We start from the raw sequence: 25,841 nt of genomic DNA, 5'->3' as shown, positions 1-25,841 counted from the left end.
AATAATCCAAGTTTTCCTTATGCTTCCATACGCAGGGAACATGAAAATAAAATGCTCTATGGACTCTTGGGCAATCTGACAAGATGGGCACACGGGAGAGATTATTGCATTTGTCCAGCTATTTTTCCAGGCATTTAATTGAAGAGTCCCTAGCCTAAATTGAATATAAAGTGCTCGTGCCTGGGGTGGTTCAATTTCGTCCATATACATGTCGAAGTTAAAACAGCTTTTAACATTTAAAAATTGCAGGGTTAAAGTGCAAAAACAACAGTTGATGGACAGAATGTAGAACAATGTCATACATTCACCCCAGTACAGAGATCTGGGCCTAAATCCATCGTTTTTTTGCATATCATGCCATTCCAGTTTGAACCCAGCCATATGCAAATCAGTCTTGACCCTGTGACCCATGGGAACAGTTCAGCCCGAACTGCCAAGCCAGGTCCTCCCTGGACTGGAAACAAGCATCCAAGGACCGGTTTCGGTGTTTCACACCTCTTCAGCCAGGATACCTTGATTCCAGTGGCATGGAGAGCACGGGACCCACGTCTGGGCATACACTTCCCACACGGGGTGACAAATGCAAAAACAACAGTTGATGGACAGAATGCAGAACAATGTCATACATTCACCCCATTACAGAGATCTGGGCCTAAATCCATCGTTTGTTTGCTCACCATGCCATTCCAGTTTGGACCCAGCCATATGCAAATCAGTCTTGACCCTGTGCCTCATGGGAACAGTCCAGCCCGAACTGCCAAGCCAGGTCCTCCCTGGACTGGAACCAAGCATCCTAGGACCGGTTTCGGGGTTTCATCCCGCTTCAGCCAGGATAGCTTGATTCCAGTGGCATGGAGAGCACAGTATTGTTACAGAAGCAATTTATAAAATCCCAATATGTCTTCTTTAGCAGAGGGGTAATTCTTTTTATAATAGAACTAGGGGCCTCCCACAACTTACCCAAGCCCGACCTATACAACCACTTCCTGACCCTATTAAACCAGGGCAATTCGCCTTTCTGACTTTGGAGGGTTATTAATTCCTCTACTGCTTCTTTTACAGGGATCTCCGTATTATTAATCCAAATTCTATCCCAAAACATCAATGCTTTGAGAACGGCAAAATGTGAAATGGATTTGATCCCTTTATCGAGGCGTAGTGGTAATATTGGTGTGTTTATTGGAATACTGAGGATTGCCCTTAAAAATGTATTTTCCGCTACCTCTATCTGTTTTGTATTCTCCATGCCCCACAGTTCAGCTCCATATAGGGCTGCCCCTGGCCTTTGGGCCTGTGTATTTCAAGTGTGGGGGAGATTAGGCGAAAAGTTGAGCTCCTTACCTCCTTGCTATTTCAATTATAATTGATCTCTCTAGACATCTCCGCAGAACGTCGGCGAACATTTTCTGATTTTTATATATTGTAATTAATGTTCTATGTAGTGTGAATCTGCTTTTTTAAATGTATTGACTCATTTGAAGCTCTGCTTTATCTTTATCTAATTTATGGTCGTAGCAAATACAATTCTGTTTTGAGGCCCCATGCACTCGATGTACTAAATGCATAAAACTAGGTGAACATTTGGGGTAGTGTTTTCATAGGGAGAAGTGTGGAAATGCTGGATGGTAAGAATCTAATGGATCCTTACCGATTTATGGAATTTTCCTTCACAGAAATATAAGGACAAGCTGTGATTAATCCGAAGTTTGGTGTTTGCAGGGCATTCTGGGGAAGAAAAGGTATTGGGATCCATGCAGGCCAAGCCTCCCCAGACTACAGTATTTGGCTGGTTTTCTGAAATGTCATGGCCTAGCAGGCTTTTCCTGGGTGCTGACCGAGCCCTGGCATAAATACTGTAGCTGCCCATATTGCCAGAATGGGTCGATTTGCAAGGCAGAATCTTGATGTTTCCTTGTGTCTTGAGGGCTTGGGGAGCCTTTCCTTTCACAGGCAATAGCTGAATCACACAAATGAAGTACTATTGTTGGTGGGACAAGTTAAGGAACAGTGTTTGGTAGGACAGATGTGGATCCCCACAGACTCCATATGTGCAGCCTGCTTACACTTTTATTTTGCTGTGTAACATCAGGGCATGCTGCACAATACAGCAAAATAAAAAAATCACACTTGGGACTCATGGGAAGTATTTCCCTCTCATCCTGACTTTGATTTTGGAAAAGAAAATGTTTCTGGAGTTTCATTTTCTTTTCCAGTGCTATGGACGAATTGTTGAAGTCCAACGCACTGTGAAGGTAGGGTGGTGGAGGTCAACCGGTCTTTGTTTGCCATAAATCAGTTAAAACCCAGCAAATCCATGCAGCCTGAGGTTATATCCAATAAAAACTGATAACCAGCTGCAGGGATGTGATGACCACATTGCTCTAACTTCTTTGTTCCATGGCTGCAGGGAACTTCTACAGTTCTAGGAGGCCCACAGGATGGTTTGTGGAGAACAGCGAAAATCACAGTGGTCATAGAAAGGTGGCAGGTACTACTAATGGCCATGCACATCCATGAAAATGTTTAAGTTGCCATGCATGGGCTATGGAGCAGAAGGCTAGAAAGAGAATAAAACATATTGAGAAGCACAGAAAAGATAGAAGAGAAGATAGAAAAGATTCTAGAAGAGCAGAGAAGATTGAGAGAAAGGAGAGTAAATAAAGTCAAAAAGAGGGAGAGCAGGAGAGACGGGAATTGGAAGATAGATGTGGCAGCACACAGAAAGGGGTAGTGGGGGAAAAGGTTGTGAGAGGCAGTGGGGAGAGAGATTAGGAGTTGGGAAGAGAATAGAGAAAGTAAGAGAGCCTAAAGGAGCAAAATGAGCACTAGATACACATAGAGAAAAAGGTGAGTTGAAATTTTAAGTGGAATTGATAGTCTATCATGTTTTTGCCAATACATTTGGCCCAAAGTGATTTCAATGAACAATTGTGCTCTTTGTTTTCTAAAAGGTATCTTAATGTAAGATCACAAAATCACCTTACAAAGTGGCATTTAAAGTCCTTATAAGGTCTAACCATTGTTACTTGATCCACAGTGTTTTTTTGCAAATTACTTAGCATTCCCCCCCCCCCGTCCTCCCCCCTGTATTTGTTAATTCATACTCTTGGTGAGAAGTACTGACGCCTTCTATTTTAATGCATATCTGCCCTGTCTACATTTACTGGTATTGTTGCTCGACAGTACAACTTGCTTGCCGAGAAGTCCATGTTCTATTAAGGAGTTGATTCTGCTTTCTAATGAACATTTAAATATGGCAATCGCTTAACTGTTTCAAAACATGAAGCTTGACTTTTATCCGCACCTGTAATAACACAAAACAGTCCCACTACACATAATGCTTTCCCATTTCTAGTACATCTGGCAGACCGGCTATGCTTTCTGCGTTCACCACTCAAAGTGCATGCTTGTCCAAACAATGTTAGCCACATAGCGGGTGCCACCTTGATGATTAATACGAGGAGTCTACTGCATGTTAAAGAGTAGAGAATGTCCTTAATTCCAGACGTGGTGGACTCTGTAGCATCCAAATGAGGTACCATGCAAGCTGCAGCAACGAGAGATACTATCACAGAGCAGGATCATAGGTGCAAACTGTCTAACCACCAATCAAAGCCTTAAAGACTGCGCTGCTACATGCCCTTCTACGGCTCTCCTAACTGGAGATGGTACTAGTATCCCTGGCCAGGTCACAGGCCTCAAATAGACCCATCGCAGGCCTACACAATCGCCTATACTTTACCAAGCCTTGCTGTTTTGCTTGTGGATGTCTAGCAGTGGCCTCCTGTTGTACAGCACCTTTTGCACAACATGCCTGTAACTACGAGGGGTTTTCTCAGTGTTGGAGCCTACTTCAAGTCCATGCAGTTTTGACTGGTGTTGACCAAATCTAATTGAAATATCCATCTTTAGTCACAATCTTACAGTGAAATTCATTGTGGGGCCTTCCCAACCTCCCCGGTAAAATGACCTTTTCATTCTATTTCGTTTTCACCATTATTGCAGACTGAAAATGTTTAAAACACTGAGCTAATCCTGATGAATAAGCTCCAAGCTCTCTGTAAGGTTATTTTAAGTTAGTGGGATGATCTATTAAAACTTCTCTTACAAAGTTGGGTGGAGTTGGGAAGCTCCACACTTAACCTCTTCTGTGCCCATGACGAGATAGTCTCGTCATGGAGCACGGTCGCGCTGTGCCCATGACGAGACTATCTCGTCATGAACCCCACCCGCGTGTGCAACGCCCGGCACAGGAGGGGGAAAGGGCGAGGCACAGAAGGGGTTAATGAAGCAGATGAAGTTTCCTATGTTTACATGAGGTAAGGTTTATACTTTCGGGCCTTTCAGGTGTGAGGATTTCCTTATGCAATGTGTGCCATGTAGGACTTCTTCCAGCAAAACAATTGTGGTGTGTGGTGGCTGGACATCCTCCCCCTGACTTATGAGATGTGGGAGGGAGAGCTCCATACTGAGGCCAGCTATATTAAAGAAAGAAAAAAAAATTCACAAGCTTTGCTTTTTACAAACCCAACAGTTTAGAAAACGCACAAAGTTGCGAGTCAGCCTACTTTACAACTAACACCCCTCTGCTTTTGGATTGTGGAAAGTTGATTGAGTGTGCTTTACTGTGAAACTGGTCCTAGGATGTTTGTTTCCGGTCAAGGGAAGACCTGGCTTGGCAGTTCGGGCTGAACTGTTCCTATGAGGAACAGGGTCAAGACTAATTTGCATATGACTGGATCCAAACCGGAATGGCGTGGTGAGCAAAAGAATGATGAAGGGTGCAGCCCAGATCTGTGACTTGGGGTGAGTGTCTGAAAAGTTTCAGTGCTCCGTCCATCATCTTGTGTTTTCTTTGTTTGCTCTAAGTTGGCAGGGTATGCCCAGACGTGGGTCCCTTGCTTACTTTGCTCTTGTATTCAAACGTGCCTGGCTGATGAGGGGTGTTACCCCAAAGCCGGTTCCAGGATGCTTGTTTCCGGTCCAGGGAATACATGGCTTGGCAGTTCGGGCTGGACTGTTCCCATGATGCACAGGGTCAAGACTGATTTGCATGTAGCTGGGTCTGAACTGAGGTGGCGAAGTGAGCTAAAGAATGATGATGGATTCAACCCAGATCTTTAACTGGGCGTGAGTGTATGAAAAGTTTCAGCGCTCCTTCCATCATCTCCTTGTGTTTGCTTTGTTCGCCCTACGTTGGCAGGGTATGCCAAGACTTGGGTTCCTTGCTCACTTTGCCACTGGAGTCAAGCTAGCCTGGCTGATGAGGGGTGTTACCCCGAAACCGGTCCAAGGATGCTTGTTTCCGGTCCAAGGGAAGACCTGGCTTGTCAGTTCGGGCTGGACTGTTCCCATGAGGCACTGGACTGTTCCCATGAGGCACAGGGTCAAGACTGATTTGCATGTAGCTGGGTCTGAACTGAGGTGGCGAAGTGAGCTAAAGAATGATGATGGGTTCAGCCCCGATCTGTGACTGGGGGTGAGTGTCTGAAATGTTTCAGTGCTCCGTCCATCATCTCCTCGTGTTTGCTTTGCTTTACTGTTTACCTTAAAAAATCTATGCATTCCTTCACATGGAATCGTAGTGTGGACCCTGAATACCAAAACCAGCATACCGATGACGCAGAATATCGATGACCGAATATGCAATACAATATCGACCGGTAAAAAGATACACATTTTCTATACCTTACTCCACATGTAGGTACCTACACGATATGCATATATCTTCATGGTATGAAGATGTAGAGCAATAGTAAATCTACACTTCCTATATGCACTTACCTTAAATATTTTGTCCCACGAGATTCTGGGGATCGATATTTAATTATTAAGTATTTGTGAAAGAATGCACCCATAGAGTACAGCATTAATGTTTGATCATAGCTGCGGGCCATGCCCCCTGAAAATATACTTTTGGCCACGGGCTTGGTCTGTTGGCTGGTATGGCTCTTCCTGCTCCTTTTATTCCTTAAAACTTGTAAACTTTCCACTGAGTTGTTCAAAGTTCTCAATGTCTCCTCTCCTCTCTCTGCAGGAACTGAACAAGCGCCTCAAGGCCCCCGTCTCCTCCTTCCTGAAGCACTTATCGGAGCTGATGTACCCTCTACTAGACGGATCAGAGACCGAGTCCGCCTCCTTCACCTGTGAGCAGATGCCCAGCAAGCTCTCCATCCGTGTGAAAAGTGAGCTCTCTGGCCTGCCCTTCTACTGGGATTTCCGCTGCATTGAGGCCAGTGTTGCAATGGTAAGTCTGGCACATTGTGACCTCAGCTGCCCCTGAGACACTCTGTCCTGGTGTTTGAGACACTGACTGCCCCTGGTCGTAGAATGAAAGGTCGGTCTTTCAGCAAAGACAGTGATTTTCAGGAGCTGCAGCCTCCTTTTCCTCTTTCTTGAGATGGCCTAATTCTGTCTGGGATAGTGTGTCCCTTCCACGGCTGCCCGGCCCCCAAGGAGTCACCGACTGGTGCCCTGACCCACAGTAGGAAATTAGGAGGCCAGTCTGGTCCCGTTGGTCAGATGCACAGGAATATTAACTCTACTGGCTGCCAGTTCTTTAGGGAGCAGCTCTGCACACATGAAGGTGGGGGGGGGGGGGGGGGGTTGTTAAGTGGTCTTCAACTCTTAGTATACATTTGTTTATGAAGGAAAAGCCCAGGACATGCATTATATGCCTTGGTCCCATATGATTACCCTCAGGGGTGTAGCTTGGTCATTAATATTAGGGGGGTGAGTTTCAGATTTTTCAACAATATAATGTTAAAAAACCTACCACATGCAGGGCACATGAGGGGCTTAAGGGTCAGTGAAAATGGAGAGGAATGCGGGATTGGTAGGGGTACTAATGAAAAGAAATCACAATATTTTGTAAAATAATCAACATTTTTAAAACGTTCAGAACCGAGAGCTGGAGGGTGTGTATATGTTTCTAAGGTCTGTATGTAAAATGTCTTGGTGAATTCTGACAGACACCTCACCGAACCAAACTGAGAGCACCTGTACCCAACTATTATCCAGAAAATACATTTATTAGGGGGTTATAACCCCCCTCCCCCTCCAGCTATATCCCTGATGAGCCTACTTGTATATGGCACCCGGGGCGGGTGAGGTTGTGCTGTGGAAGTATGCATGTGTCTCATGCTGTGACTGGAGACTGGGATTATGGAGATATGGTCATTTACAGCAGCCCCCGCCGCCCGGTGAGTTTTGCAGCTTTACCGCCGACCTTTAAACTCCGTCTGTGCCCAGGATCCATTCTACCACTCTAGCTTCCGGATTGTAAAGAGAGAGCGAATGTTCGCTCACTGCTCACCCCTTACACAGGGAGTGCTACTGATTGATCATGTTTATAGACCTACTGAGTATGTACTGATCCAGAGGACGAAGCAGGAGGGTCTCTTTACTCCCATGTCAGACCCTTTCACTTGTACATACATGCCAACCCTCCCGATTCAGGTGGGAGACTTCCAATTTCAAGGCTAGTCTCCCACCTCCTGATTCCTGCATGCAAAAACCTGATTCAAAGTTTTGTGGAACTGCAAAAATATCAAATGTTGACATCTGTCAGGCACGCTCTAATCTCCACCTCCAAGAATACCCCTGACATCAAAGGTTAACGTTTTGTCCTTAATTCTTGGAGGGGAGATTAGAGAATTTGATAGGCTTAGACATTTTATTTTGACAAAAATGAAATGCTGATTATCTGTCACCGAGCATGCCAACAGACACGATCAGGCAGATTGCCTCTCCTTCAATGTAAGTCAGTGGGAAAATACATTCTCTCGACTATTTTTTATAAAATCTCCCACCTATCTGCTCTAAAAGGTTAGCATTTATGTTCGTCTGACCTCAAGCAGGGGCACTAGAGTGCAGTGACACAAACTGAGATCAGTCCCAGTTACACACTGTAGTGCAAGCACGCACTATTTTCTGCCTAGTAATCTGGTTCATTCCGATTGTTGCCACCCCTCAGTCCGTGAGCTTTCCTGAATTTCTTGTGTTTACTCCCTCCGTTTGTGTGCTTTCCTGCTTTTCCCACGTTTACTCCTTCAGTTTGCACGCTTTCCTGCTTTTCCCGTGTTTTCACCCTCACTTCACACGCTTTCCTGCTTTTCCCGTGTTTAGTCCCTTAGTTTGCGTGCTTTCCTGCTTTACCCGTGTTTACTCCCTCAGTTCGCGCGCTTTCCTGCTTTTCCCGTGTTTAGTCCCTTAGTTTGCGTGCTTTCCTGCTTTACCCATGTTTACTCCCTCAGTTTGCGCACTTTCCTGCTTTTCCCGTGTTTTCTCCTTTCACATGCTTTCCTGCTTTTCCCGTGTTTACTCCCTCAGTTTGCACGCTTTCCTGCTTTTCCCGTGTTTACGCTCTCACTTCACACTCTTTCCTGCTTTTCCCATGTATACTCCCTCAGTTCGCGCGCTATCCTGCTTTTCCAGTGTTTGAGCCCTGGAGCTGTTTTTCACCGCACACTTACAGCGCTTCCTCGGGAGCTCCAGATAGCGCTTGAAATAAATGCTCGAATTTTAGCAAGTTAACTTTCTTTTTTTTAATTTTTTTATTTCAAAGTATTTTATTAATTTTTACAGACCGGTTAATTAGCTTTTCCGTTACGAAGTACCAGCCAAACGTGGTTGGTGTTGCCGTAGCTACAGGTAATTGGTATACATGTTTGGCTGCACCCCTTTACATTGACTTGCTAGGAGATTAAGGACAGGGTGATAGAGAGAGAGAGAGAATAGAAAAGAAAGGGTGAAGATAGGTTATAAGAAGTGTTCTATAGTGATGAGCCTAGTCTGGGTTTGTAGCGTTTTGTTTTGTGGACAGCCGTCCCTCCCAAGTGGTGTTACGGAGGTTCATAGGAGTCCAGATATTCGTCAAGTGATTTCCACATCCCCCTAGTAGCTGGCCTCCAGGGTGAGTTTTGCAGTGCTGTGCTATCTGCGCCTCTGAGGTATGTTACCCCGTTGATCCAGCCTTTGTATGACGACTTAGCTGTATCCTTCCAGTTGGACAGGACTATTTTCACTGCCGCAGTCAGTAGGAGGTCTAGCAGATCCCTGTCATGCTGTGAAGCAAGTCCTGCGGTCATAAATGCGGTGGTGAGGGAAGAGAATTCTGGGTTTAGTGTGCATCCCAGCGCCTTTCTAATGAAACCAAAGATTTTTTCCGAAAACGTTTTGATTTTTGGGCAGTAGAAGATGAGATGTGCTAGGTCCCCCTTTTCGTTGCCGCAGTTCCAGCATAGGTCATTTTCCTCTGAGGCCTAGCGTGGCTAGTCAAGCCGGTGTTCAGTAAGTCTTGTGGAGTAGCCTAAATTTTGTTTGGGATAGTACTGGGGAGATTTTATTACGTGAGGGGGAGGCCCAAAGTAAAGCCAGCTCTTGCTCCCTTAGTGAGGTGTTGTCTTGTTTTACCCAGTAGTTAGATGTCTTATCGTTAAGTTTGGTGGAGCTTGGGCGTCAAAGTTTGTAAAGGTGCGATACGTGATGACCTATTTTGTTGATTTTCGCCATGTACTGGATAATTGATGGGTTGTGTTGTGATAGTTTGGCTTTTGTTAGTGCAGTTCTGATTTTTAGGAAATTGTAGAACTCGATGTCTGGTAGCTTATGTCTATCTTTTAGTGTGGTGAACGTGATGGGATGGCCCCCCTCCTCTAGCTGGGCCGGGTATGAGACTCCTTTCACCTTCCATGTGTCTATGGACTGGCATTTCCCTTTGTATTTGATCTTGCTGTTGACCCAAAGAGACTCCCATTTTGAGTTCCTTACACTGTTCTCCATTTTATTGTCTACGTTGAGTAGGGCAATTTTTGTGTTTTTGTATATTGGGCTGGAGACGTGTGTGTGTTTATTAGCAGTAGCAGTGGATTGAGGTTGTTTAGGATGGCTCGCTCGCTTAGTAGCCATACCGGCATGTACCCGTGAGGGGGTGACATCCAGTCGGCCCCCTGTTTTGCTAGGAAAGCGGTTTGGAAGGTTCTATAGTCTGCTAGGTTTAGCCCTCCCAGTTTTTTATCTAGCCTTAGTTTTTTGATACTTGTACGCGCTTTTTTGCCTCTAAATATGAATTTACTAATCAGGTTATCCATTTTGCGATGGAAGTCGTCAGTAAGAAGTGGTAGCATGCTCAGCAGGTAATTGATCATTGGGCTGATCATCATCTTGATCGTTTCTATTCTGCCCCACCAGGTTATAAATTTGGGAGACCAGGACTCCAAGAGTTTTTTTGTTTTTACTAACAACAGCTTCTCATTTTGGTCTAGTGTGGTCCTGAGGTTGTTGCCGAAGTGGATCCCTAGGTATTTGATGAATCCTGTTTGCCAGGCCAGGCCCAACCCCCCCCTAGAGAGTCCCTAGTGGTGTGGATGTTGAGGGGTTTACATTCTGATTTGTCCCTGTTGAGTTTACCCTGAGTGTCCTGAGTATAACTCTATGGTTTCTGTCCGGGCCTCAGTGGAGGTCTTAGGTTGCTCTGTCACAATGAGAATGTCCTCTGCGTCGGCGGCTAGTTTTATTTCCACGTCGTTGATATTGATCCCCTTTAGTTCTTTGTTAGTCTTGATGTCCCTGATCAGGGGTTCCAAGGCCAGCAGTAATAGTGAGGGTGACAGAGGGCAGCCATGTCTAGTTCCGCGTAGTAGGGTGAATGGTTCGGAGAGTGATCCATTAATGACTATGCGTGCTCTTGGGTCTCCGTACAGTGCCAGCACCTTCCGTATGTATGCTTCCCCAAGGTTGAATGTGTGCATGCATTGCTCCAGGAAGGCCCATGAAACTCTGAGTTAACTTTCACATCATTGCTCGCGACTTTAAAACTAGGTTAATTTTGACTATTTTTGAACATTAGAAAAGCGACTTAAACGCCCCGTTTTTAATGCGAAGACCCACGTGCAGAAGACTTTGCGAAGTACGGCCTGCATTCTTTCAAGCTATGAAAAGGTTTAATATTGCAGGGAGAATAATGTATCTTTCCCACCTCACCTGCTGCAGCAGCGTGCAGCAGTCTTCTAGGGAACGTGTGCAGTTGAAGTTTCGGTCACGTGAAGTTCTGTGTTTGGCCAGCAAGGGGCAGTGTCGCCTCACGCAGCAGGCAGGCTTGTTTGCGTTCATCGATCCCCGTATACGAATGTGCCCTGCGAAAAGCCAACAAATGTACCAGTCTCTAAGCGTTACGTTTTGGGTTACATTTTCTACTTTTCAGGAATACTCCGAGAATGTAAGCAGTGCTCTGAGATGCAGATTCCAGCGGCTCTCTCGTGCATACCCATGTACCCTAAGGCTCACCTATTTGAGTGTGTATGTGTTTTGTTGTGTTTGGCAGAGTGAGTGAATACATGAATATGTTAGTGGATAAATGAATGGATGGATGAGTGAAAGTATGAGCGTCTGAGTGACTATATGATGACTTATTGAGAACAGTCACAGAGAGGCTCTTTCCGTTATAAGCCAGACTTTTGCTGTTGGAGTTCTTGTTTCTTTTTCGCCTCCGCCTGTGAGCGTTTTCTATCGTTCCTTCTTGTGACCACATTATTCTTCTGTTCTACCTAAATGAAGCAGTAGATGGCAGCATTTCATCATTTTCTGTGATTTATTCCTGGCCACAAATGGCTTTCCATCACTTGAATACAGGTTTTGTTGAAGTTTCCTGGAGATAGGATCGCACTGAACAGGGAGTAAAAAAGGACGATATTTGATATCTTGATACCTTGCTGAAGCTCGCCTGCAGAAGAGGAGGGTCCAGAGCAGTGCTTTAAATGTGAAGAAAATAGCGCAGGTACTCATTTGAATGTGGCGAGTGGGCGGGGCTAGGGGCGGGGCTAAAGGCAAGACGTGAATTTTATATACTAGTTGCAGCACACACGAGAAATGTCTTTCTATAAACAAATCAGGTTAATTAATTATACAAAAAAAGTCAAACGGTGATATTTTAACATTTCCTTATGTCAGGAGCCAATCCATTAGACCCACTCAATTACAGGCCTATATCTTTGCTGCCATACTGCGCTAAACTTTTGGAATCTCATGTATGCGACAGCATCTCCACATTCCTCGAAAATTCGGAATATCTAGCACCTAATCAGGCCGGTTTCCGCCCTTGCCATTCTACTGAGGCGGTCATCCTCTCGGTGCAGAATACCCTGAGGCGGAATGCGGATGAAGGGATCCATCAAGCTCTGGTACTTTTAGATCTTTCTGCTGCCTTCGACACGGTCGACTATACCATCCTGGTCGACCGTGTCGAACAGGCAGGCCTCAGGGGCCCTGCGCTGAGCTGGATCCGTTCATTTATCACTGACCGAACTCAATCGGTCAGATTGGGCTCCTTCACAGCTCCCACCATACCCACCATCTGTGGAGTACCTCAAGGCTCCTCGTTGTCTCCCCTGCTTTTTAATTTGTATCTACGCCCTCTTTTGTACTCCCTCAGGCACGCTAAGGTCACCATTTTCAACTACGCCGATGATTTGCAGCTCATCTTTCCTCTGAACACCAAGGACTCTGTGGTAGAATTCCAAAACACCATGTCCCACATTTTGAGTTGGATGAGCTGCAATCACCTGAAACTTAACCCAGGCAAGACCGAACTGGTCTTGCCTGGACAGAGCACCCTCAGCTGGAACCCCAGTTTCTGGCCCTCCTGCATGGGTGCCCCCCCATCTAAATCATCCTCGGTTGAGAGCCTTGGCATTTTCATTAGTGAGGATCTCTCCCTGAAAAAACAAGTCGGAGCCGTTGTTTCCTCCAGTTTTTTTCAGCTGAAGAAAATAAAAAAAAATCGCCCGCTTCTTCTCCCAAGCTGCCCTCACTCAGATCGTCATCTCCCTGGTTTTGTCCAGATTGGACTTTTCCAACAGTCTTTACCTCGGGCTCCAAACTGGAGAGCTAAAACGCCTCCAGCTGGTTCAAAACCAGGCAGCCAGACTTCTCTTGAACATCCCTAGAAGGCAATCAGTCAGATCTGGCTTGAAACAGCTGCATTGGCTCCCGGTTGAGCAACGCGTGGCCTTCAAAGCTGGGTGTATCCTCTTCAAGTCTTTACACGACATTGGCCCCATTTTCATCAGAGACCTATTTAAAAAATACAGCCCCTCCCGCAACCTCTGGTCTGCTCATAAAGCCCTTCTGACTATCCCCTCGTATAAGAAGAAGCGTCTCGGAGGCAGCTGCTTTGACCATCTTGCAGCTGCCTTCTGGAACTCTCTCCCTCTTCATCTGAAACTTAGTGACAACATCCTCAGCTTCAGACACTCTCTGAAGACCTGGCTCTTCTCCCAGGCGCATCACTAAGCTGCCTTTTCTCCACCAACCGATGGCCACGCCTGTTCCTTCCTACAGCGCCATGAAGCCTCCGGGCGTACGAGCGCTTAACAAATATCATATAACATTAACATTAACAATATTTCTCTCACAAAAACACGCACACACAAGCAGGCAAACAGACACACATAAGCAGACATTCACACAAAAGAATCAGGTGGGATTAAAGCCCTTTTAACCTCCTATGGCTTTCTTCATTGTGCTCTCACTGGGCTGCCTCATTTCTTGCAACACAGCATGAGGGCGAACTCCCAGATATCATGCAAATGAGCCCACGCTGAATAGTTCAGCAGGGGCTCAGCTCAAAAATGATTTGGCCGAACAAAGAGACAGTCTACTACCACTAGTTGCCAATGTGCCTACCCTCCATGAGTACCGGCACTCTCCACGTCCGTAGAGAAGTGCCGGTACTCAGGGTGATAAAAATAAGAAGTGCCGGTACTTAGTACCGGTGAGTACCGGCCCATTTAAAGCACTGGTCCAGAGGGTGTCTGTATATTCAGTTCTCAGAGTGCAGAGAAGGACTGATCATTTCGAACAGAAGTGCCTACAAACCGGAAGCAGTGACGCGTCCTGGGGCGCACATGCGCACTTGTACTGTTCATTCTTTTGGAGTTTACGTCCCTGTGGGGACATGGGGTTTTGTATTCCAGGGGCCTACGACCCTCATGCTGTGTTTAATCAACAAACCGATTCAAACGATGCAACAGATCCTGCCCTCCTGTAGGCTCCAAGGCTGAGTCCTCTGTGCCATGTGTAAAGTTGCAGGTGTTTGGGGCAATACCACAAAGGACCACACAGTACACAGTTGTAGGAATAGTGAGTAGCTAGGTACTAACTCCCGCCCAGAGCCCTGTGCACTTTATTATCTCGCTCACGTGGTCTCGACCTCCGTCGAGCCTACTTTAACAATCGTTATTCTAGGGGTGTTTGCTACTTTACTTTCCTTCCCCCTATCGTGGCGAGAGGCGTGTGCTGTCCCATCGCCTCTCGCGATACTACATTCCTCCCCCACCAGCAAATAACAAAGAGATAACCATGAAACATCATCAACATTCACTTCCAGTCCTGACCGTTGGCTATCGGTCGAGTTTCAATACAATGAAACAGTCTTACTTGGGAGTTGGCACACACCGCTCTTCCAGGCTGCGATCCGACACCTGATCGCCGACTAGCCACTAGTCACATAGTCCTTGTAATTCTGGGAGAGCTTGGGGCAGGGCTGGAGGTGGTACCGGCCTTGACTGTTCCGCAGCTGCGAGTCTGACGGCTGATCAGCCGGACCGTGGGCCGATCCTCCACTCTGCTCTCCTTCCGATTCTTGGACTGATGGCGATGACGACTGTAGGTGGGGCGAGTGATCGGTGGGGCTTGATTGTCCCTGTTCAGCCCTTCGGCTCCTCGGGCTTGCAGGTCCTCTTTGGGGCACCTCGCCCTGATCGGAAGTGCCCGCTGGGGCGCACTCTTCGGCTGGAGGGACTTTTTTAAAGAATGACACATTTCGGGTGACCGTCTCAGAACCCCTCTGAGCGGTTACCATGGTACCCTTGATCGCAATGACAGTCCAAAGACTCCTTTCGAACGGCATCCGAAATTTTCCTCCGGGGTGTCGGTCTTGCACCAGGACCTGGTCGCCGGTGGCGATGGGGTTCTCTATGGCGCGCCTCCTCTGAGACGCCGCTTCGCTAGTCTTTGCTCGCCTGAGGTCCGATAGGTTCGGAGGGTTCCCAGTTTGTTCCCAAGTCGAGTGGTGGGGAATAGTGTCAGTGACGGTTCGGCCAAAGCACAGGCGGCTCGGCGATATACCTGTAGTGCAGTGAGGGGTGAGCCGGTACTCGCGAAGGAACTGATACACAGCCCGCTCTAGGTTGAGTCCCTCTGACATCGCGATTTGTATAGTTTTGTTCAAAGTCCGCATTAGGCGTTCTACTTCGCCGTTGGCCTGGGGCCACCGAGGCGTGATCTTGCGGTGCTTTATCCTATGGGATGTCAGGTACTACGCGATCTTCATGCTGGTGAACGGTGGTCCGTTGTCCGTCCTTAGGTCTCCAAACAGCCCGTGAGTGGCTATTACTTTTTCGAATTTGGGGATAACTTCCGCTGCGGACGTGGAGGAAATGAACTCTACCTCCGGGTACCTAGAGAAGTCATCGACAATCACCAGCATGTGTCGTCCGCCTGGAAGGCTGCCGAAGTCCGCGCTGACTCTCTCCCATGGGCTGCTGGGGCCTGCCTCAGTGACTACCTGTGCCGGTCTGCTTGGAAGACTCGTGGCGAGACATGCAGGGCAGTGCTGTATGAGTGACTCAATTTGGTGGTCGAGGCCTGGAAACCACACCTTGCTCCGAAGTCGGTTCTTGGACTTGACTATCCCTTGATGCGTGCAATGGGCCAGGAGTGCCACTTGTCTGGTGAGGCTCGCCGGTAGGACTAGCCGCGGGCCAAGCAGGAGACATCCTTCCGCGGACACGGACAGCTCGTGACGGACCTGGTGTAGCGACTTGAGTGTGGCCTGAGCCGTTGCCATGCGCATGGGTGATGGGTTTTGGAGCAGCTGCCAGTCCCCGGAGCCGACTGCTTGTATCGCCATTTGGAGGCAGTCGTCGTCCTGTGTGGCCGCTATTACTTCTTGCAGTGACATCGGGAGGGGTCGGGACCTCTCAACCACCATCCGTACGTAGTCTTCTGGGGGGGTGACTGGCCGGGCATGCCGTGACAAGAAGTCTGCAGGTTTCCGCGTGCCGGGACGGTATTCCACCTTCAGCTGGAACTCTTGCAGCTGCAGTATCCACTTCTCAATTCGTGGAGGGGGCCGGGATGATGATCCTTGAAACAGCGGAATCAGTGGCTTGTGGTCCGTTATGACCGTGAATGGGTGGCCGTATAGATAGATGTGGAAATGGCGGCACCCCCACAGAATAGCTATTGCCTCTCTTTCGATTTGTGAGTAGCACTGTTCAGTGAGTGTTAGAGTTCTACTCGCGTAGGCTACTGGCGCCCATTCCCTTGCAGCTCTGCCGTTGGGCCAACACGGCTCCTAGACCAGTGGGACTAGCGTCTACGACCAGTTGGGAGTCATGGTGCGGATCAAAATATACGAGGGTTGTGTCGGCTGACAGCGCAGCTTTGGTCTGCTGGAACGCTTGCTCCTGTGTCGGGCCCCAGGTCCAGTGGGCAGTGGTCTTGGTGAGCTCTCTCAGTGGGCCCGTCAGATCGGACAGGTTTTTGATGAACCAGCCACAATACGGGACCATTCCCAGAAAGCTGCGGACTCCGGTCACGGATGTGGGGGCTGATTCTTCCTGAACGTCCTTGAATTTGGCGGGATCCGGCCCGATCCCTCTGTCTGAAAATTGATAACCAAAGAAACGTATGTTCCTGCGTAGGAATTCGCACTTTTCCCTGTGGAGCGTTAGGCCGCGGTCTTTCAGGCGTGTGAATACTGCTTTGAGGTGAACGAGGTGTTCTTCTAGGGAGGGGGCGTGAACTAGGATATCGTCGCTCACGTTGAGCACCCCTTCTAGCCCTTGCAGGACAGTTTTGATTATATTTTGGAACACTTCGGCTGCGCTGGTGATCCCGAAGTTAAGGCGTTTGTAGCGCCACAGGCCGGCGTGAGTGGAGAAAGTCGCTATCGGACGCGAGTCTGGGTGGAGCGGGACCTGATGATACCCCGACCGGAGGTCCATCTTCGAGAACCATTTTGATCCTGCCAGCTCACCTATGATGTCATCCACCGTGGGCGTCAAGTGGCGTTCCCGTTTGATGGCGAGGTTCAGGATTCGCATGTCAATGCATATGCGGACGGCGTCCGGCTGCTTCGGTTTCTTCGCGACCACGATGGGGGACACCCAGGGGGTGGGGCCGGTCACCCGCTCAATGATCCCTGCAGCTTCCAACATGCGGAGCTCTGATTCCACTTTCGGCCGGAGGTGAAAGGCAATCCTCCTGTGCCTGAGGGCCACCGGGGCTACTGTCTTGTCCATATGTAGACAAACTGCTGGGCCTTTGAGGCACCCGATCCCGTCGAAGAGGGGTGCGAACTCTGCAATCAGCTTGTCCAGACCATGCGTTTGCACCGCAAAAGCGAACTGGATGAGACGCAGTTCTAGAGCCGTGCGACAGCCGAGGAGAAATCCTGACCCTTCCCTGGACACGTAGACCTTGGCCGACTGACAGAAGTCGTTGTGGGAGATATCTGCTTGGAACACTCTGCACATTCGGAGTGGGGTGTGGGTTCCAAACGCATATACCTAGACGTTGGTGTTGCGGAGCGCCGGCGGGTTGGGTAGCAGCCTGTAGGCACCGATGGCCATGAGGTTGATTGTGGCGCCGGTGTCGATGAGCGTCGTTACTGGATGCCCTTGCACGTTCACCGTGCACATGGGTGCGGCTTGCGGAGACGCCGAGAGGGCATGCAGCATGTGCACCACGTGCACCGTGGCGGCTTCATCATCGTCCATGTCGCCGCTCGACGAATCCCCAGGTGCAGACTCCAGTGCGCGCACTGGTCGAGCTGGGCCTTGCGACCGCCGTGTGGGTCTTGAGCGGCAGACTTTGGAAAAATGGTTGACTTTTCCACAGGCACTGCACGTCTTCCCTTGAGCTGGGCATGCGCCGTCATGCGGGAGTGGGCCTCCGCACCACCCACAGAGACTGGGTTTAGGACTCTGTCCGGGTCCTTGAGCTGATGGTCTTCCGGGTCTCGGTCTTGGGCCTCGTGGGTTGGGTTGAATAGCACAGACTGGTTCCTCTTTGATGGCCGCCGGAGCTTTCAGTTCCATATGGGCTGCCCTGGCCTTGGACAGTTCTTTGGAGCGTCCTAGGGTCAGTATGTCCTTCATTGGCATGTTGTGCTCTTCAAGGACGCGCTCACGCAGTTTTGAGGAAGCACACCCTTGGATGAATTGTGCTCGCACCTCATCGTCTTCATCAGGCAGGGTGCACGTGCTTGCGAACTCCTTGAGCCGGGCATAGAATACGTCGACCGACTCCTCCGGGAGCTGTTTCGCTTGGCGGAGCAGGAATCATTTGTAATCTGGGTTGGCATATGGCTCGAAGTGCGCCGCGATTGCATCCCGCAGCGTGGCTTAGGTCCTCGGGTGTCCGGCTTCATGGACGGTCTTTGCAATCTTATGGATGTCTGCGCCACCCAGGTGGAGGAGCATGGACTGCTGTCGTCGCTCTTTGATTTCTGCGGCTTCAAAGAATGTCTCCAGCCGTTCCACCCACTCCTTCCATCGCGCAGCTTGGGAGGGCGGCGGACCTGTGACGGCAAACGGCTCCAGGGGTGGGACGGTGGTCATGGCGGTGCCTTTGCGAGAGTCTCTTGGGGTGCAGACTAGCTAAGCTGTACCGCCTGTGAGGTACCAGAGCGCTGATGGCAGGAGAAAGGTGGCACGACCGCCCGGCGGCGGTAACAGCACTGGTAGCTGAGTGGCAGGCGGTGGCGGCTGGGGCCACAATGGGGCATGCACCCCACAGGTGGCTGGGTCTGTCCCACAGCCGGGGCACGCAGGCGTGGGGCGTGCAGCAGTTCTTGTGCCCACGAAGGGAGAGGATCCCGAGGTGAGGCTGCGTGGCACTGTGGGGGCCGGAGCTGCGTGTGGTTATGCTCCCCAGGTGAGCCTGGTAGTTCCTCTCCAGAACCTGAAGGTGGAGGTTGGGTATTGCTGTGAGAGAGACACTGCAAGCGCTCTTGCAGCGCGCGACGTGCTGGCAGGGTCACCACCAGGTGAGATCAGGTCGAATTGCAGTGGCGGGTGCGGTGCCGATAGCGGCCAGAGGGGGCAGCAGAGAGCACGCGAGCACTCACCGCGTCTTCAGGCGCTTCGCGGGGCACCGGCGTGTGCGTTTCGCCCTGTATGTCCTCCAGTCACCGTGGGCGGCCTCTGGTGAGGCAGCGGGGCCGCTGCGAGGCTCCGACAGCAGACAGGGTGTCAGGCTCCGGTCACGCGACGCGCGGTGTTTCAGCAGGAGGGGCCGCACGATCACCGGTGTAGTCAGCGTTAGCGCCCAGGCTGCACGGCAGGTAGGAGGTACACCACCTCGTCGCCAGTGTAAAGTTGCAGGTGTTTGGGGCAATACCACGAAGGACCACACAGTACACAGTTGTAGGAATAGTGGGTAGCTAGGAACTAACTCCCGCCCAGAGCCCTGGGCACTTTATTATCTCGCTCACGTGGTCTCGACCTCCGTCGAGCCTACTTTAACAACCGTTTTTCTAGGGGTGTTTGCTACTTGACTTTCCCCCTATCGTGGCGAGAGGCGTGGGCTGTCCCATCGCCTCTCGCGATACTACACCATGGAGGAGGGCACTCACTCAGTCACACTTCAGTACCCGCTGCCTGCTGTGGTGGGGGTGATTCTTGGATAAGCCCATTGTCCGTTGTCCCACAGATCGAAGAAGGAGGCCAGGAGGAGGGCGGGGAACATCTGGTCGCCTCCTCAGCTCTGGGTGATGCCCGGTGTTAGTGGTCGCTCATTCTCTGCTGCCTCCTCGGACGGGTCCTGGCGGAACGCTCCGGTTCTCTGGTTCGGATTCTGGGCCGTGGTCTGGCTGGACACTGCTGAGAGGGGAGATATTCTTTATTAAGTTTGAACCCTGGCCAGGATTCAAACACAACTCATGTACTCATTCCTTTCAGACTGAGGTAACAAGATGCCTGCTTTGGGCGCATGGACTACTGTAATGCCATATATACTGTAACATGATTTATACCGTGACGTGATTCATGCCGTAACATGGTATATACTGTAACATGATTTATATCGTGACGTGATTCATACTGTAACATGATTTATGTTTTAAGGTGTAATATGGTTTACACCGGTACATGGTTGAGACTGTAAAATGACTTGTACTGGTCAAGACGCTGATTCACAATTTACCAAAACTCCAAGACGCGCCTGCTAAGGTTTGACACTGCCAAAGGAGCCGTAAAAAGGACTCGACCAGTTTCTAGTGGATGCCAGACTTAAATTCAAGACAAACACCGTAATCAGTGAGGCCCCTGAAACAAAGGCCTTTAAACCGACAACACTGGGCCTGGTGACCCCCCCTCCCCACACCATGACCCTTCATTCCTCTTCCCAGCACCTGACCCCTCGGCGCCCATCCAACTGGCTGAAATATGGGACTGATCCTTAGGTGTATTCCACCTTTAACTGGGACACCCCGAGCCCCCGCGTCTCAGGAGAGGCCAAGCACCTCCAGTTTAGGGCACTTCTTCTTAGAACGGAAGTCTCCAAGAAAGCGTTGGCCGATGTCACTCTTTCGGGTTCCCCGTTTGAAGAATGTCGAGAGAGGGCCGCACTCTCTTCCGCCGGCCCACTGCGCGTTTGGACAAAAGTGCCAGGGAGAGAGTTGAAGATTACAACCCAACCCGGGATTCACAACATGTCTGAATAAATAATGTTGTGATGTGAACATTGCAAATGTAGAGATGGCGGTAAATGCCGAGAATCCCACACACAATGGGCATGGATGCTAAACAGACGTACCCAGCCAACGTGACCTGTCACTGTTGACTTGGAAAAGCTTGATTGATGTTGGTGATTTCTTGTAACCGGAAGATCCAGCGATCAGAATCCAGTGGATTCACTGCTCTGGAAGGATCCACGCCTTCCCCGGTCGACTCCATCAAGCAGCCCCACTGTCTGTGCCCGCGCGCTGTCTCAGGATGCCCTTCGGTGGTACCCCTGCTAACCTGGCTCAGGTGACATCGAGGAGTGACCGTTGACTGGCTCGAGAGCTGCTGGAGAAGAGGGGGAGGTCCGAGGCAACAGTAGGAAGACACCGCAGGGTTAGCAGTTGCAGAAATGGATTCCTTAAAGGTTTCTATTTTATTAAAACAATACTGCCAAAAATGCTCTTACAATGGCTGCACGCCTTGAATTAAGGAACACGTGTATTGCTTGGAAGAGCGATGTGCAAGAGTTTTTAATTTACCCTGGAAGGGATTATGAGCGATGCCAGAGAGCGCCCCACTGGAGTTTATTATTAATCCCTCCAGTGGCATTGCCCAGCATGGACTCTGTGTCCAGGAGTCTGAAGATGATCTCACAGATGAGCAGAGACGACCATCATCTAATGCAGTGATGAGCCATGGGTGCGGGGCGAGTATCCTCCTTACACGTTATCTTTGAAAGGCATGAGTGGCGCTTGTAGTTCTGATGAATGGCGAGGATGCTTGGACACAAAACATCCTCTGAAACATCTTAGAATAAATACCTTGGCAGCTTCGAATGGTGTGGTGACCAGCTTGTTGATCATTAAAGCTTATGTATCTGTGGCCTCTACACACTTGTAATCATAGCATCTCCATTCTAGATGTTCAGTTTCGCCTGCTCCACTGTGATTGGTGGACATACTTCATCAGGGTTCCTTTTAAAGGCGTTAGGGTAGAGTTGTAATAGTTGTACTGGTCACCCAGCAGGCCACACACCTTGTAAGCCGTGGGAAGTGAATGTATAGACCTGGTCCTACCTGTCCGAAACATTCTCTGTTCTAGCACTGCAGGTTCACTGAGTCTATGCTTGGAATAGGAGAGCGTCGGGTGGTAGATTATATAGTAAACTAGTCTGTTTTTTGAGGGGTTCACCAAAGGATGCTCCCAGATGATTATATCCGATCATAGCAGAATAAACCCCACACCGGGACATTCTAACTGGAATAGCAATGAAGCTAGCCGAGACCATGAGCAGCTCCCTTTGAAGTAAAGTCAACTGGTGACTAGAAATTTGTGAAACGTTTGTGGAAGTTTGCATCGTCATTGAAGGCATTCACTTGGTATTGTGCCATCCAACTCCATGGTGACTTACAAGGCCCTACATCTGTGTGGCCGAGGATTATGTGATGGTATATCCAGGCTGATTTCTGTAAAGAGCTCGAGCTTCCACCACATTTTTGCCTCAAAAAGAGAAGCTTCAAACACACAACTCCTGTATTACTTGCACTTCGATTGTGCTGACGTGAAGCCTGATAGGGGGCTTGGGTTCCAACTTCCCAAGGAAGCTCATTAACAGTCTCCAAAATCTAGTCCTCGAGGTGTGCATAAATCTGCGAATGTTTGACTCTGCCAAACCAGCCCCGAAGTCCTTCTTACTTAGTGTGCAAATAAGTGAATTGTAAGCAATCAGGTCTTTGAGTGTCAGAAAAGCCAGACAGTGGATGACTGAAGGGTATATTGTAAGATTATTTCCATAAATAGCTTGATCTTCAGCCAACTATTAGCCTTACAAATAGAAGTGTATAATTGGTTCTCTTTGATGCTTTACTGGCATCCTACAGGAACATGGTTGCCCATGTGAAGTTTTGTGCCAAATGGTAATTAATAGGACTCCTGCCTACTTCAAAAATAACTGAATTACAGTAAAAAGATTTGTACACAAATTGGTCGCACACTGCTCGTCACACCAGCAAGTTGCCCCAAAGGACTGTGGTAAATGAAGTGGCGACGGCGGGTACGCCTATGCCACGATGTGTAAAGAGAACAGTATGTGTTGCATTTAGCCATCCCTGGACACGTGTTTCGAGGTAGTTGCCTCTCGTCAGCAGGGAGTAGGACAGTGTAAAGGGGTGCCGTGTGGACTGCCAAAATGTAATTAAAAACAGGTCAAGTACCTCTCATGGCGCGCAGGTGCAGATCCAAGGCTCGTCAGCCCGTTAGCTCAAGGGAGCCGTAATAATTTGTACACAAATTGGTCGCACACTGCTCGTCACACCAGCAAGTTGCCCCAAAGGACTGTGGTAAATGAAGTGGCGACGGCGGGTACGCCTATGCCACGATGTGTAAAGAGAACAGTATGTGTTGCATTTAGCCATCCCTGGACACGTGTTTCGAGGTAGTTGCCTCTCGTCAGCAGGGAGTAGGACAGTGTAAAGGGGTGCCGTGTGGACTGCCAAAATGTAATTAAAAACAGGTCAAGTACCTCTCATGGCGCGCAGGTGCAGATCCAAGGCTCGTCAGCCCGTTAGCTCAAGGGAGCCGTAATAATTTGTACACAAATTGGTCGCACACTGCTCGTCACACCAGCAAGTTGCCCCAAAGGACTGTGGTAAATGAAGTGGCGACGGCGGGTACGCCTATGCCACGATGTGTAAAGAGAACAGTATGTGTTGCATTTAGCCATCCCTGGACACGTGTTTCGAGGTAGTTGCCTCTCGTCAGCAGGGAGTAGGACAGTGTAAAGGGGTGCCGTGTGGACTGCCAAAATGTAATTAAAAACAGGTCAAGTACCTCTCATGGCGCGCAGGTGCAGATCCAAGGCTCGTCAGCCCGTTAGCTCAAGGGAGCTGTAATAATTTGTACACAAATTGGTCGCACACTGCTCGTCACACCAGCAAGTTGCCCCAAAGGACTGTGGTAAATGAAGTGGCGACGGCGGGTACGCCTATGCCACGATGTGTAAAGAGAACAGTATGTGTTGCATTTAGCCATCCCTGGACACGTGTTTCGAGGTAGTTGCCTCTCGTCAGCAGGGAGTAGGACAGTGTAAAGGGGTGCCGTGTGGACTGCCAAAATGTAATTAAAAACAGGTCAAGTACCTCTCATGGCGCGCAGGTGCAGATCCAAGGCTCGTCAGCCCGTTAGCTCAAGGGAGCCGTAATAATTTGTACACAAATTGGTCGCACACTGCTCGTCACACCAGCAAGTTGCCCCAAAGGACTGTGGTAAATGAAGTGGCGACGGCGGGTACGCCTATGCCACGATGTGTAAAGAGAACAGTATGTGTTGCATTTAGCCATCCCTGGACACGTGTTTCGAGGTAGTTGCCTCTCGTCAGCAGGGAGTAGGACAGTGTAAAGGGGTGCCGTGTGGACTGCCAAAATGTAATTAAAAACAGGTCAAGTACCTCTCATGGCGCGCAGGTGCAGATCCAAGGCTCGTCCGCCCGTTAGCTCAAGGGAGCCGTAATAATTTGTACACAAATTGGTCGCACACTGCTCGTCACACCAGCAAGTTGCCCCAAAGGACTGTGGTAAATGAAGTGGCGACGGCGGGTACGCCTATGCCACGATGTGTAAAGAGAACAGTATGTGTTGCATTTAGCCATCCCTGGACACGTGTTTCGAGGTAGTTGCCTCTCGTCAGCAGGGAGTAGGACAGTGTAAAGGGGTGCCGTGTGGACTGCCAAAATGTAATTAAAAACAGGTCAAGTACCTCTCATGGCGCGCAGGTGCAGATCCAAGGCTCGTCAGCCCGTTAGCTCAAGGGAGCCGTAATAATTTGTACACAAATTGGTCGCACACTGCTCGTCACACCAGCAAGTTGCCCCAAAGGACTGTGGTAAATGAAGTGGCGACGGCGGGTACGCCTATGCCACGATGTGTAAAGAGAACAGTATGTGTTGCATTTAGCCATCCCTGGACACGTGTTTCGAGGTAGTTGCCTCTCGTCAGCAGGGAGTAGGACAGTGTAAAGGGGTGCCGTGTGGACTGCCAAAATGTAATTAAAAACAGGTCAAGTACCTCTCATGGCGCGCAGGTGCAGACGCAACACATACTGTTCTTTTTACACATCGTGGCATAGGCGTACCCGCCGTCGCCACTACATTTACCACAGTCCTTTGGGGCAACTTGCTGGTGTGACGAGCAGTGTGCGACCAACTTTTGCATAATTTATTACGGCTCCCTTGAGCCAACGGGCTGACGAGCCTTGGATCTGCACCTGCGCGCCATGAGAGGTACTTGACCTGTTTTAATTACATTTTGGCAGTCCACACGGCACCCCTTCACACTGACCTGCTCCCTGCTGACGAGAGGCAACTACCTCGAAACACGTGTCCAGGGATGGCTAACGCAACACATACTGTTCTTTTTACACATCGTGGCATAGGCGTACCCGCCGTCGCCACTACATTTACCACAGTCCTTTGGGGCAACTTGCTGGTGTGACGAGCAGTGTGCGACCAACTTTTGCATAATTTATTACGGCTCCCTTGAGCCAACGGGCTGACGAGCCTTGGATCTGCACCTGCGCGCCATGAGAGGTACTTGACCTGTTTTAATTACATTTTGGCAGTCCACACGGCACCCCTTCACACTGACCTGCTCCCTGCTGACGAGAGGCAACTACCTCGAAACACGTGTCCAGGGATGGCTAACGCAACACATACTGTTCTTTTTACACATCGTGGCATAGGCGTACCCGCCGTCGCCACTACATTTAACACAGTCCTTTGGGGCAACTTGCTGGTGTGACGAGCAGTGTGCGACCAACTTTTGCATAATTTATTACGGCTCCCTTGAGCCAACGGGCTGACGAGCCTTGGATCTGCACCTGCGCGCCATGAGAGGTATTTGACCTGTTTTAATTACATTTTGGCAGTCCACACGGCACCCCTTCACACTGACCTGCTCCCTGCTGACGAGAGGCAACTACCTCGAAACACGTGTCCAGGGATGGCTAACGCAACACATACTGTTCTTTTTACACATCGTGGCATAGGCGTACCCGCCGTCGCCACTACATTTACCACAGTCCTTTGGGGCAACTTGCTGGTGTGACGAGCAGTGT

The 25,841-nt window shown here is 49.4% G+C and overlaps 1 protein-coding gene across 14 annotated transcripts in view; it reads left to right on the top strand.

Annotated features, from left to right (window-relative positions):
- Positions 1–25,841, top strand: part of NHEJ1 (non-homologous end joining factor 1) — a 1,170,625-nt gene that overhangs the window by 177,951 nt on the left and 966,833 nt on the right. For all 14 annotated transcript variants that reach the window (XM_085650083.1, XM_085650079.1, XM_085650082.1 and 11 more), the window contains one exon: positions 6,038–6,247. In XM_085650083.1, coding sequence (XP_085506209.1) covers positions 6,038–6,247 — 210 coding nt within the window. The remainder of the gene's footprint in view (positions 1–6,037; positions 6,248–25,841) is intronic.

Source organism: Triturus cristatus, chromosome 3_2 (genome assembly GCF_964204655.1).
Source record: "Triturus cristatus chromosome 3_2, aTriCri1.1, whole genome shotgun sequence".
Lineage (NCBI taxonomy): Eukaryota > Metazoa > Chordata > Amphibia > Caudata > Salamandridae > Triturus > Triturus cristatus.
The sequence above is the reverse complement of the archived record's forward strand: the minus strand, read 5'-3'. Positions and strand labels throughout refer to the sequence as shown.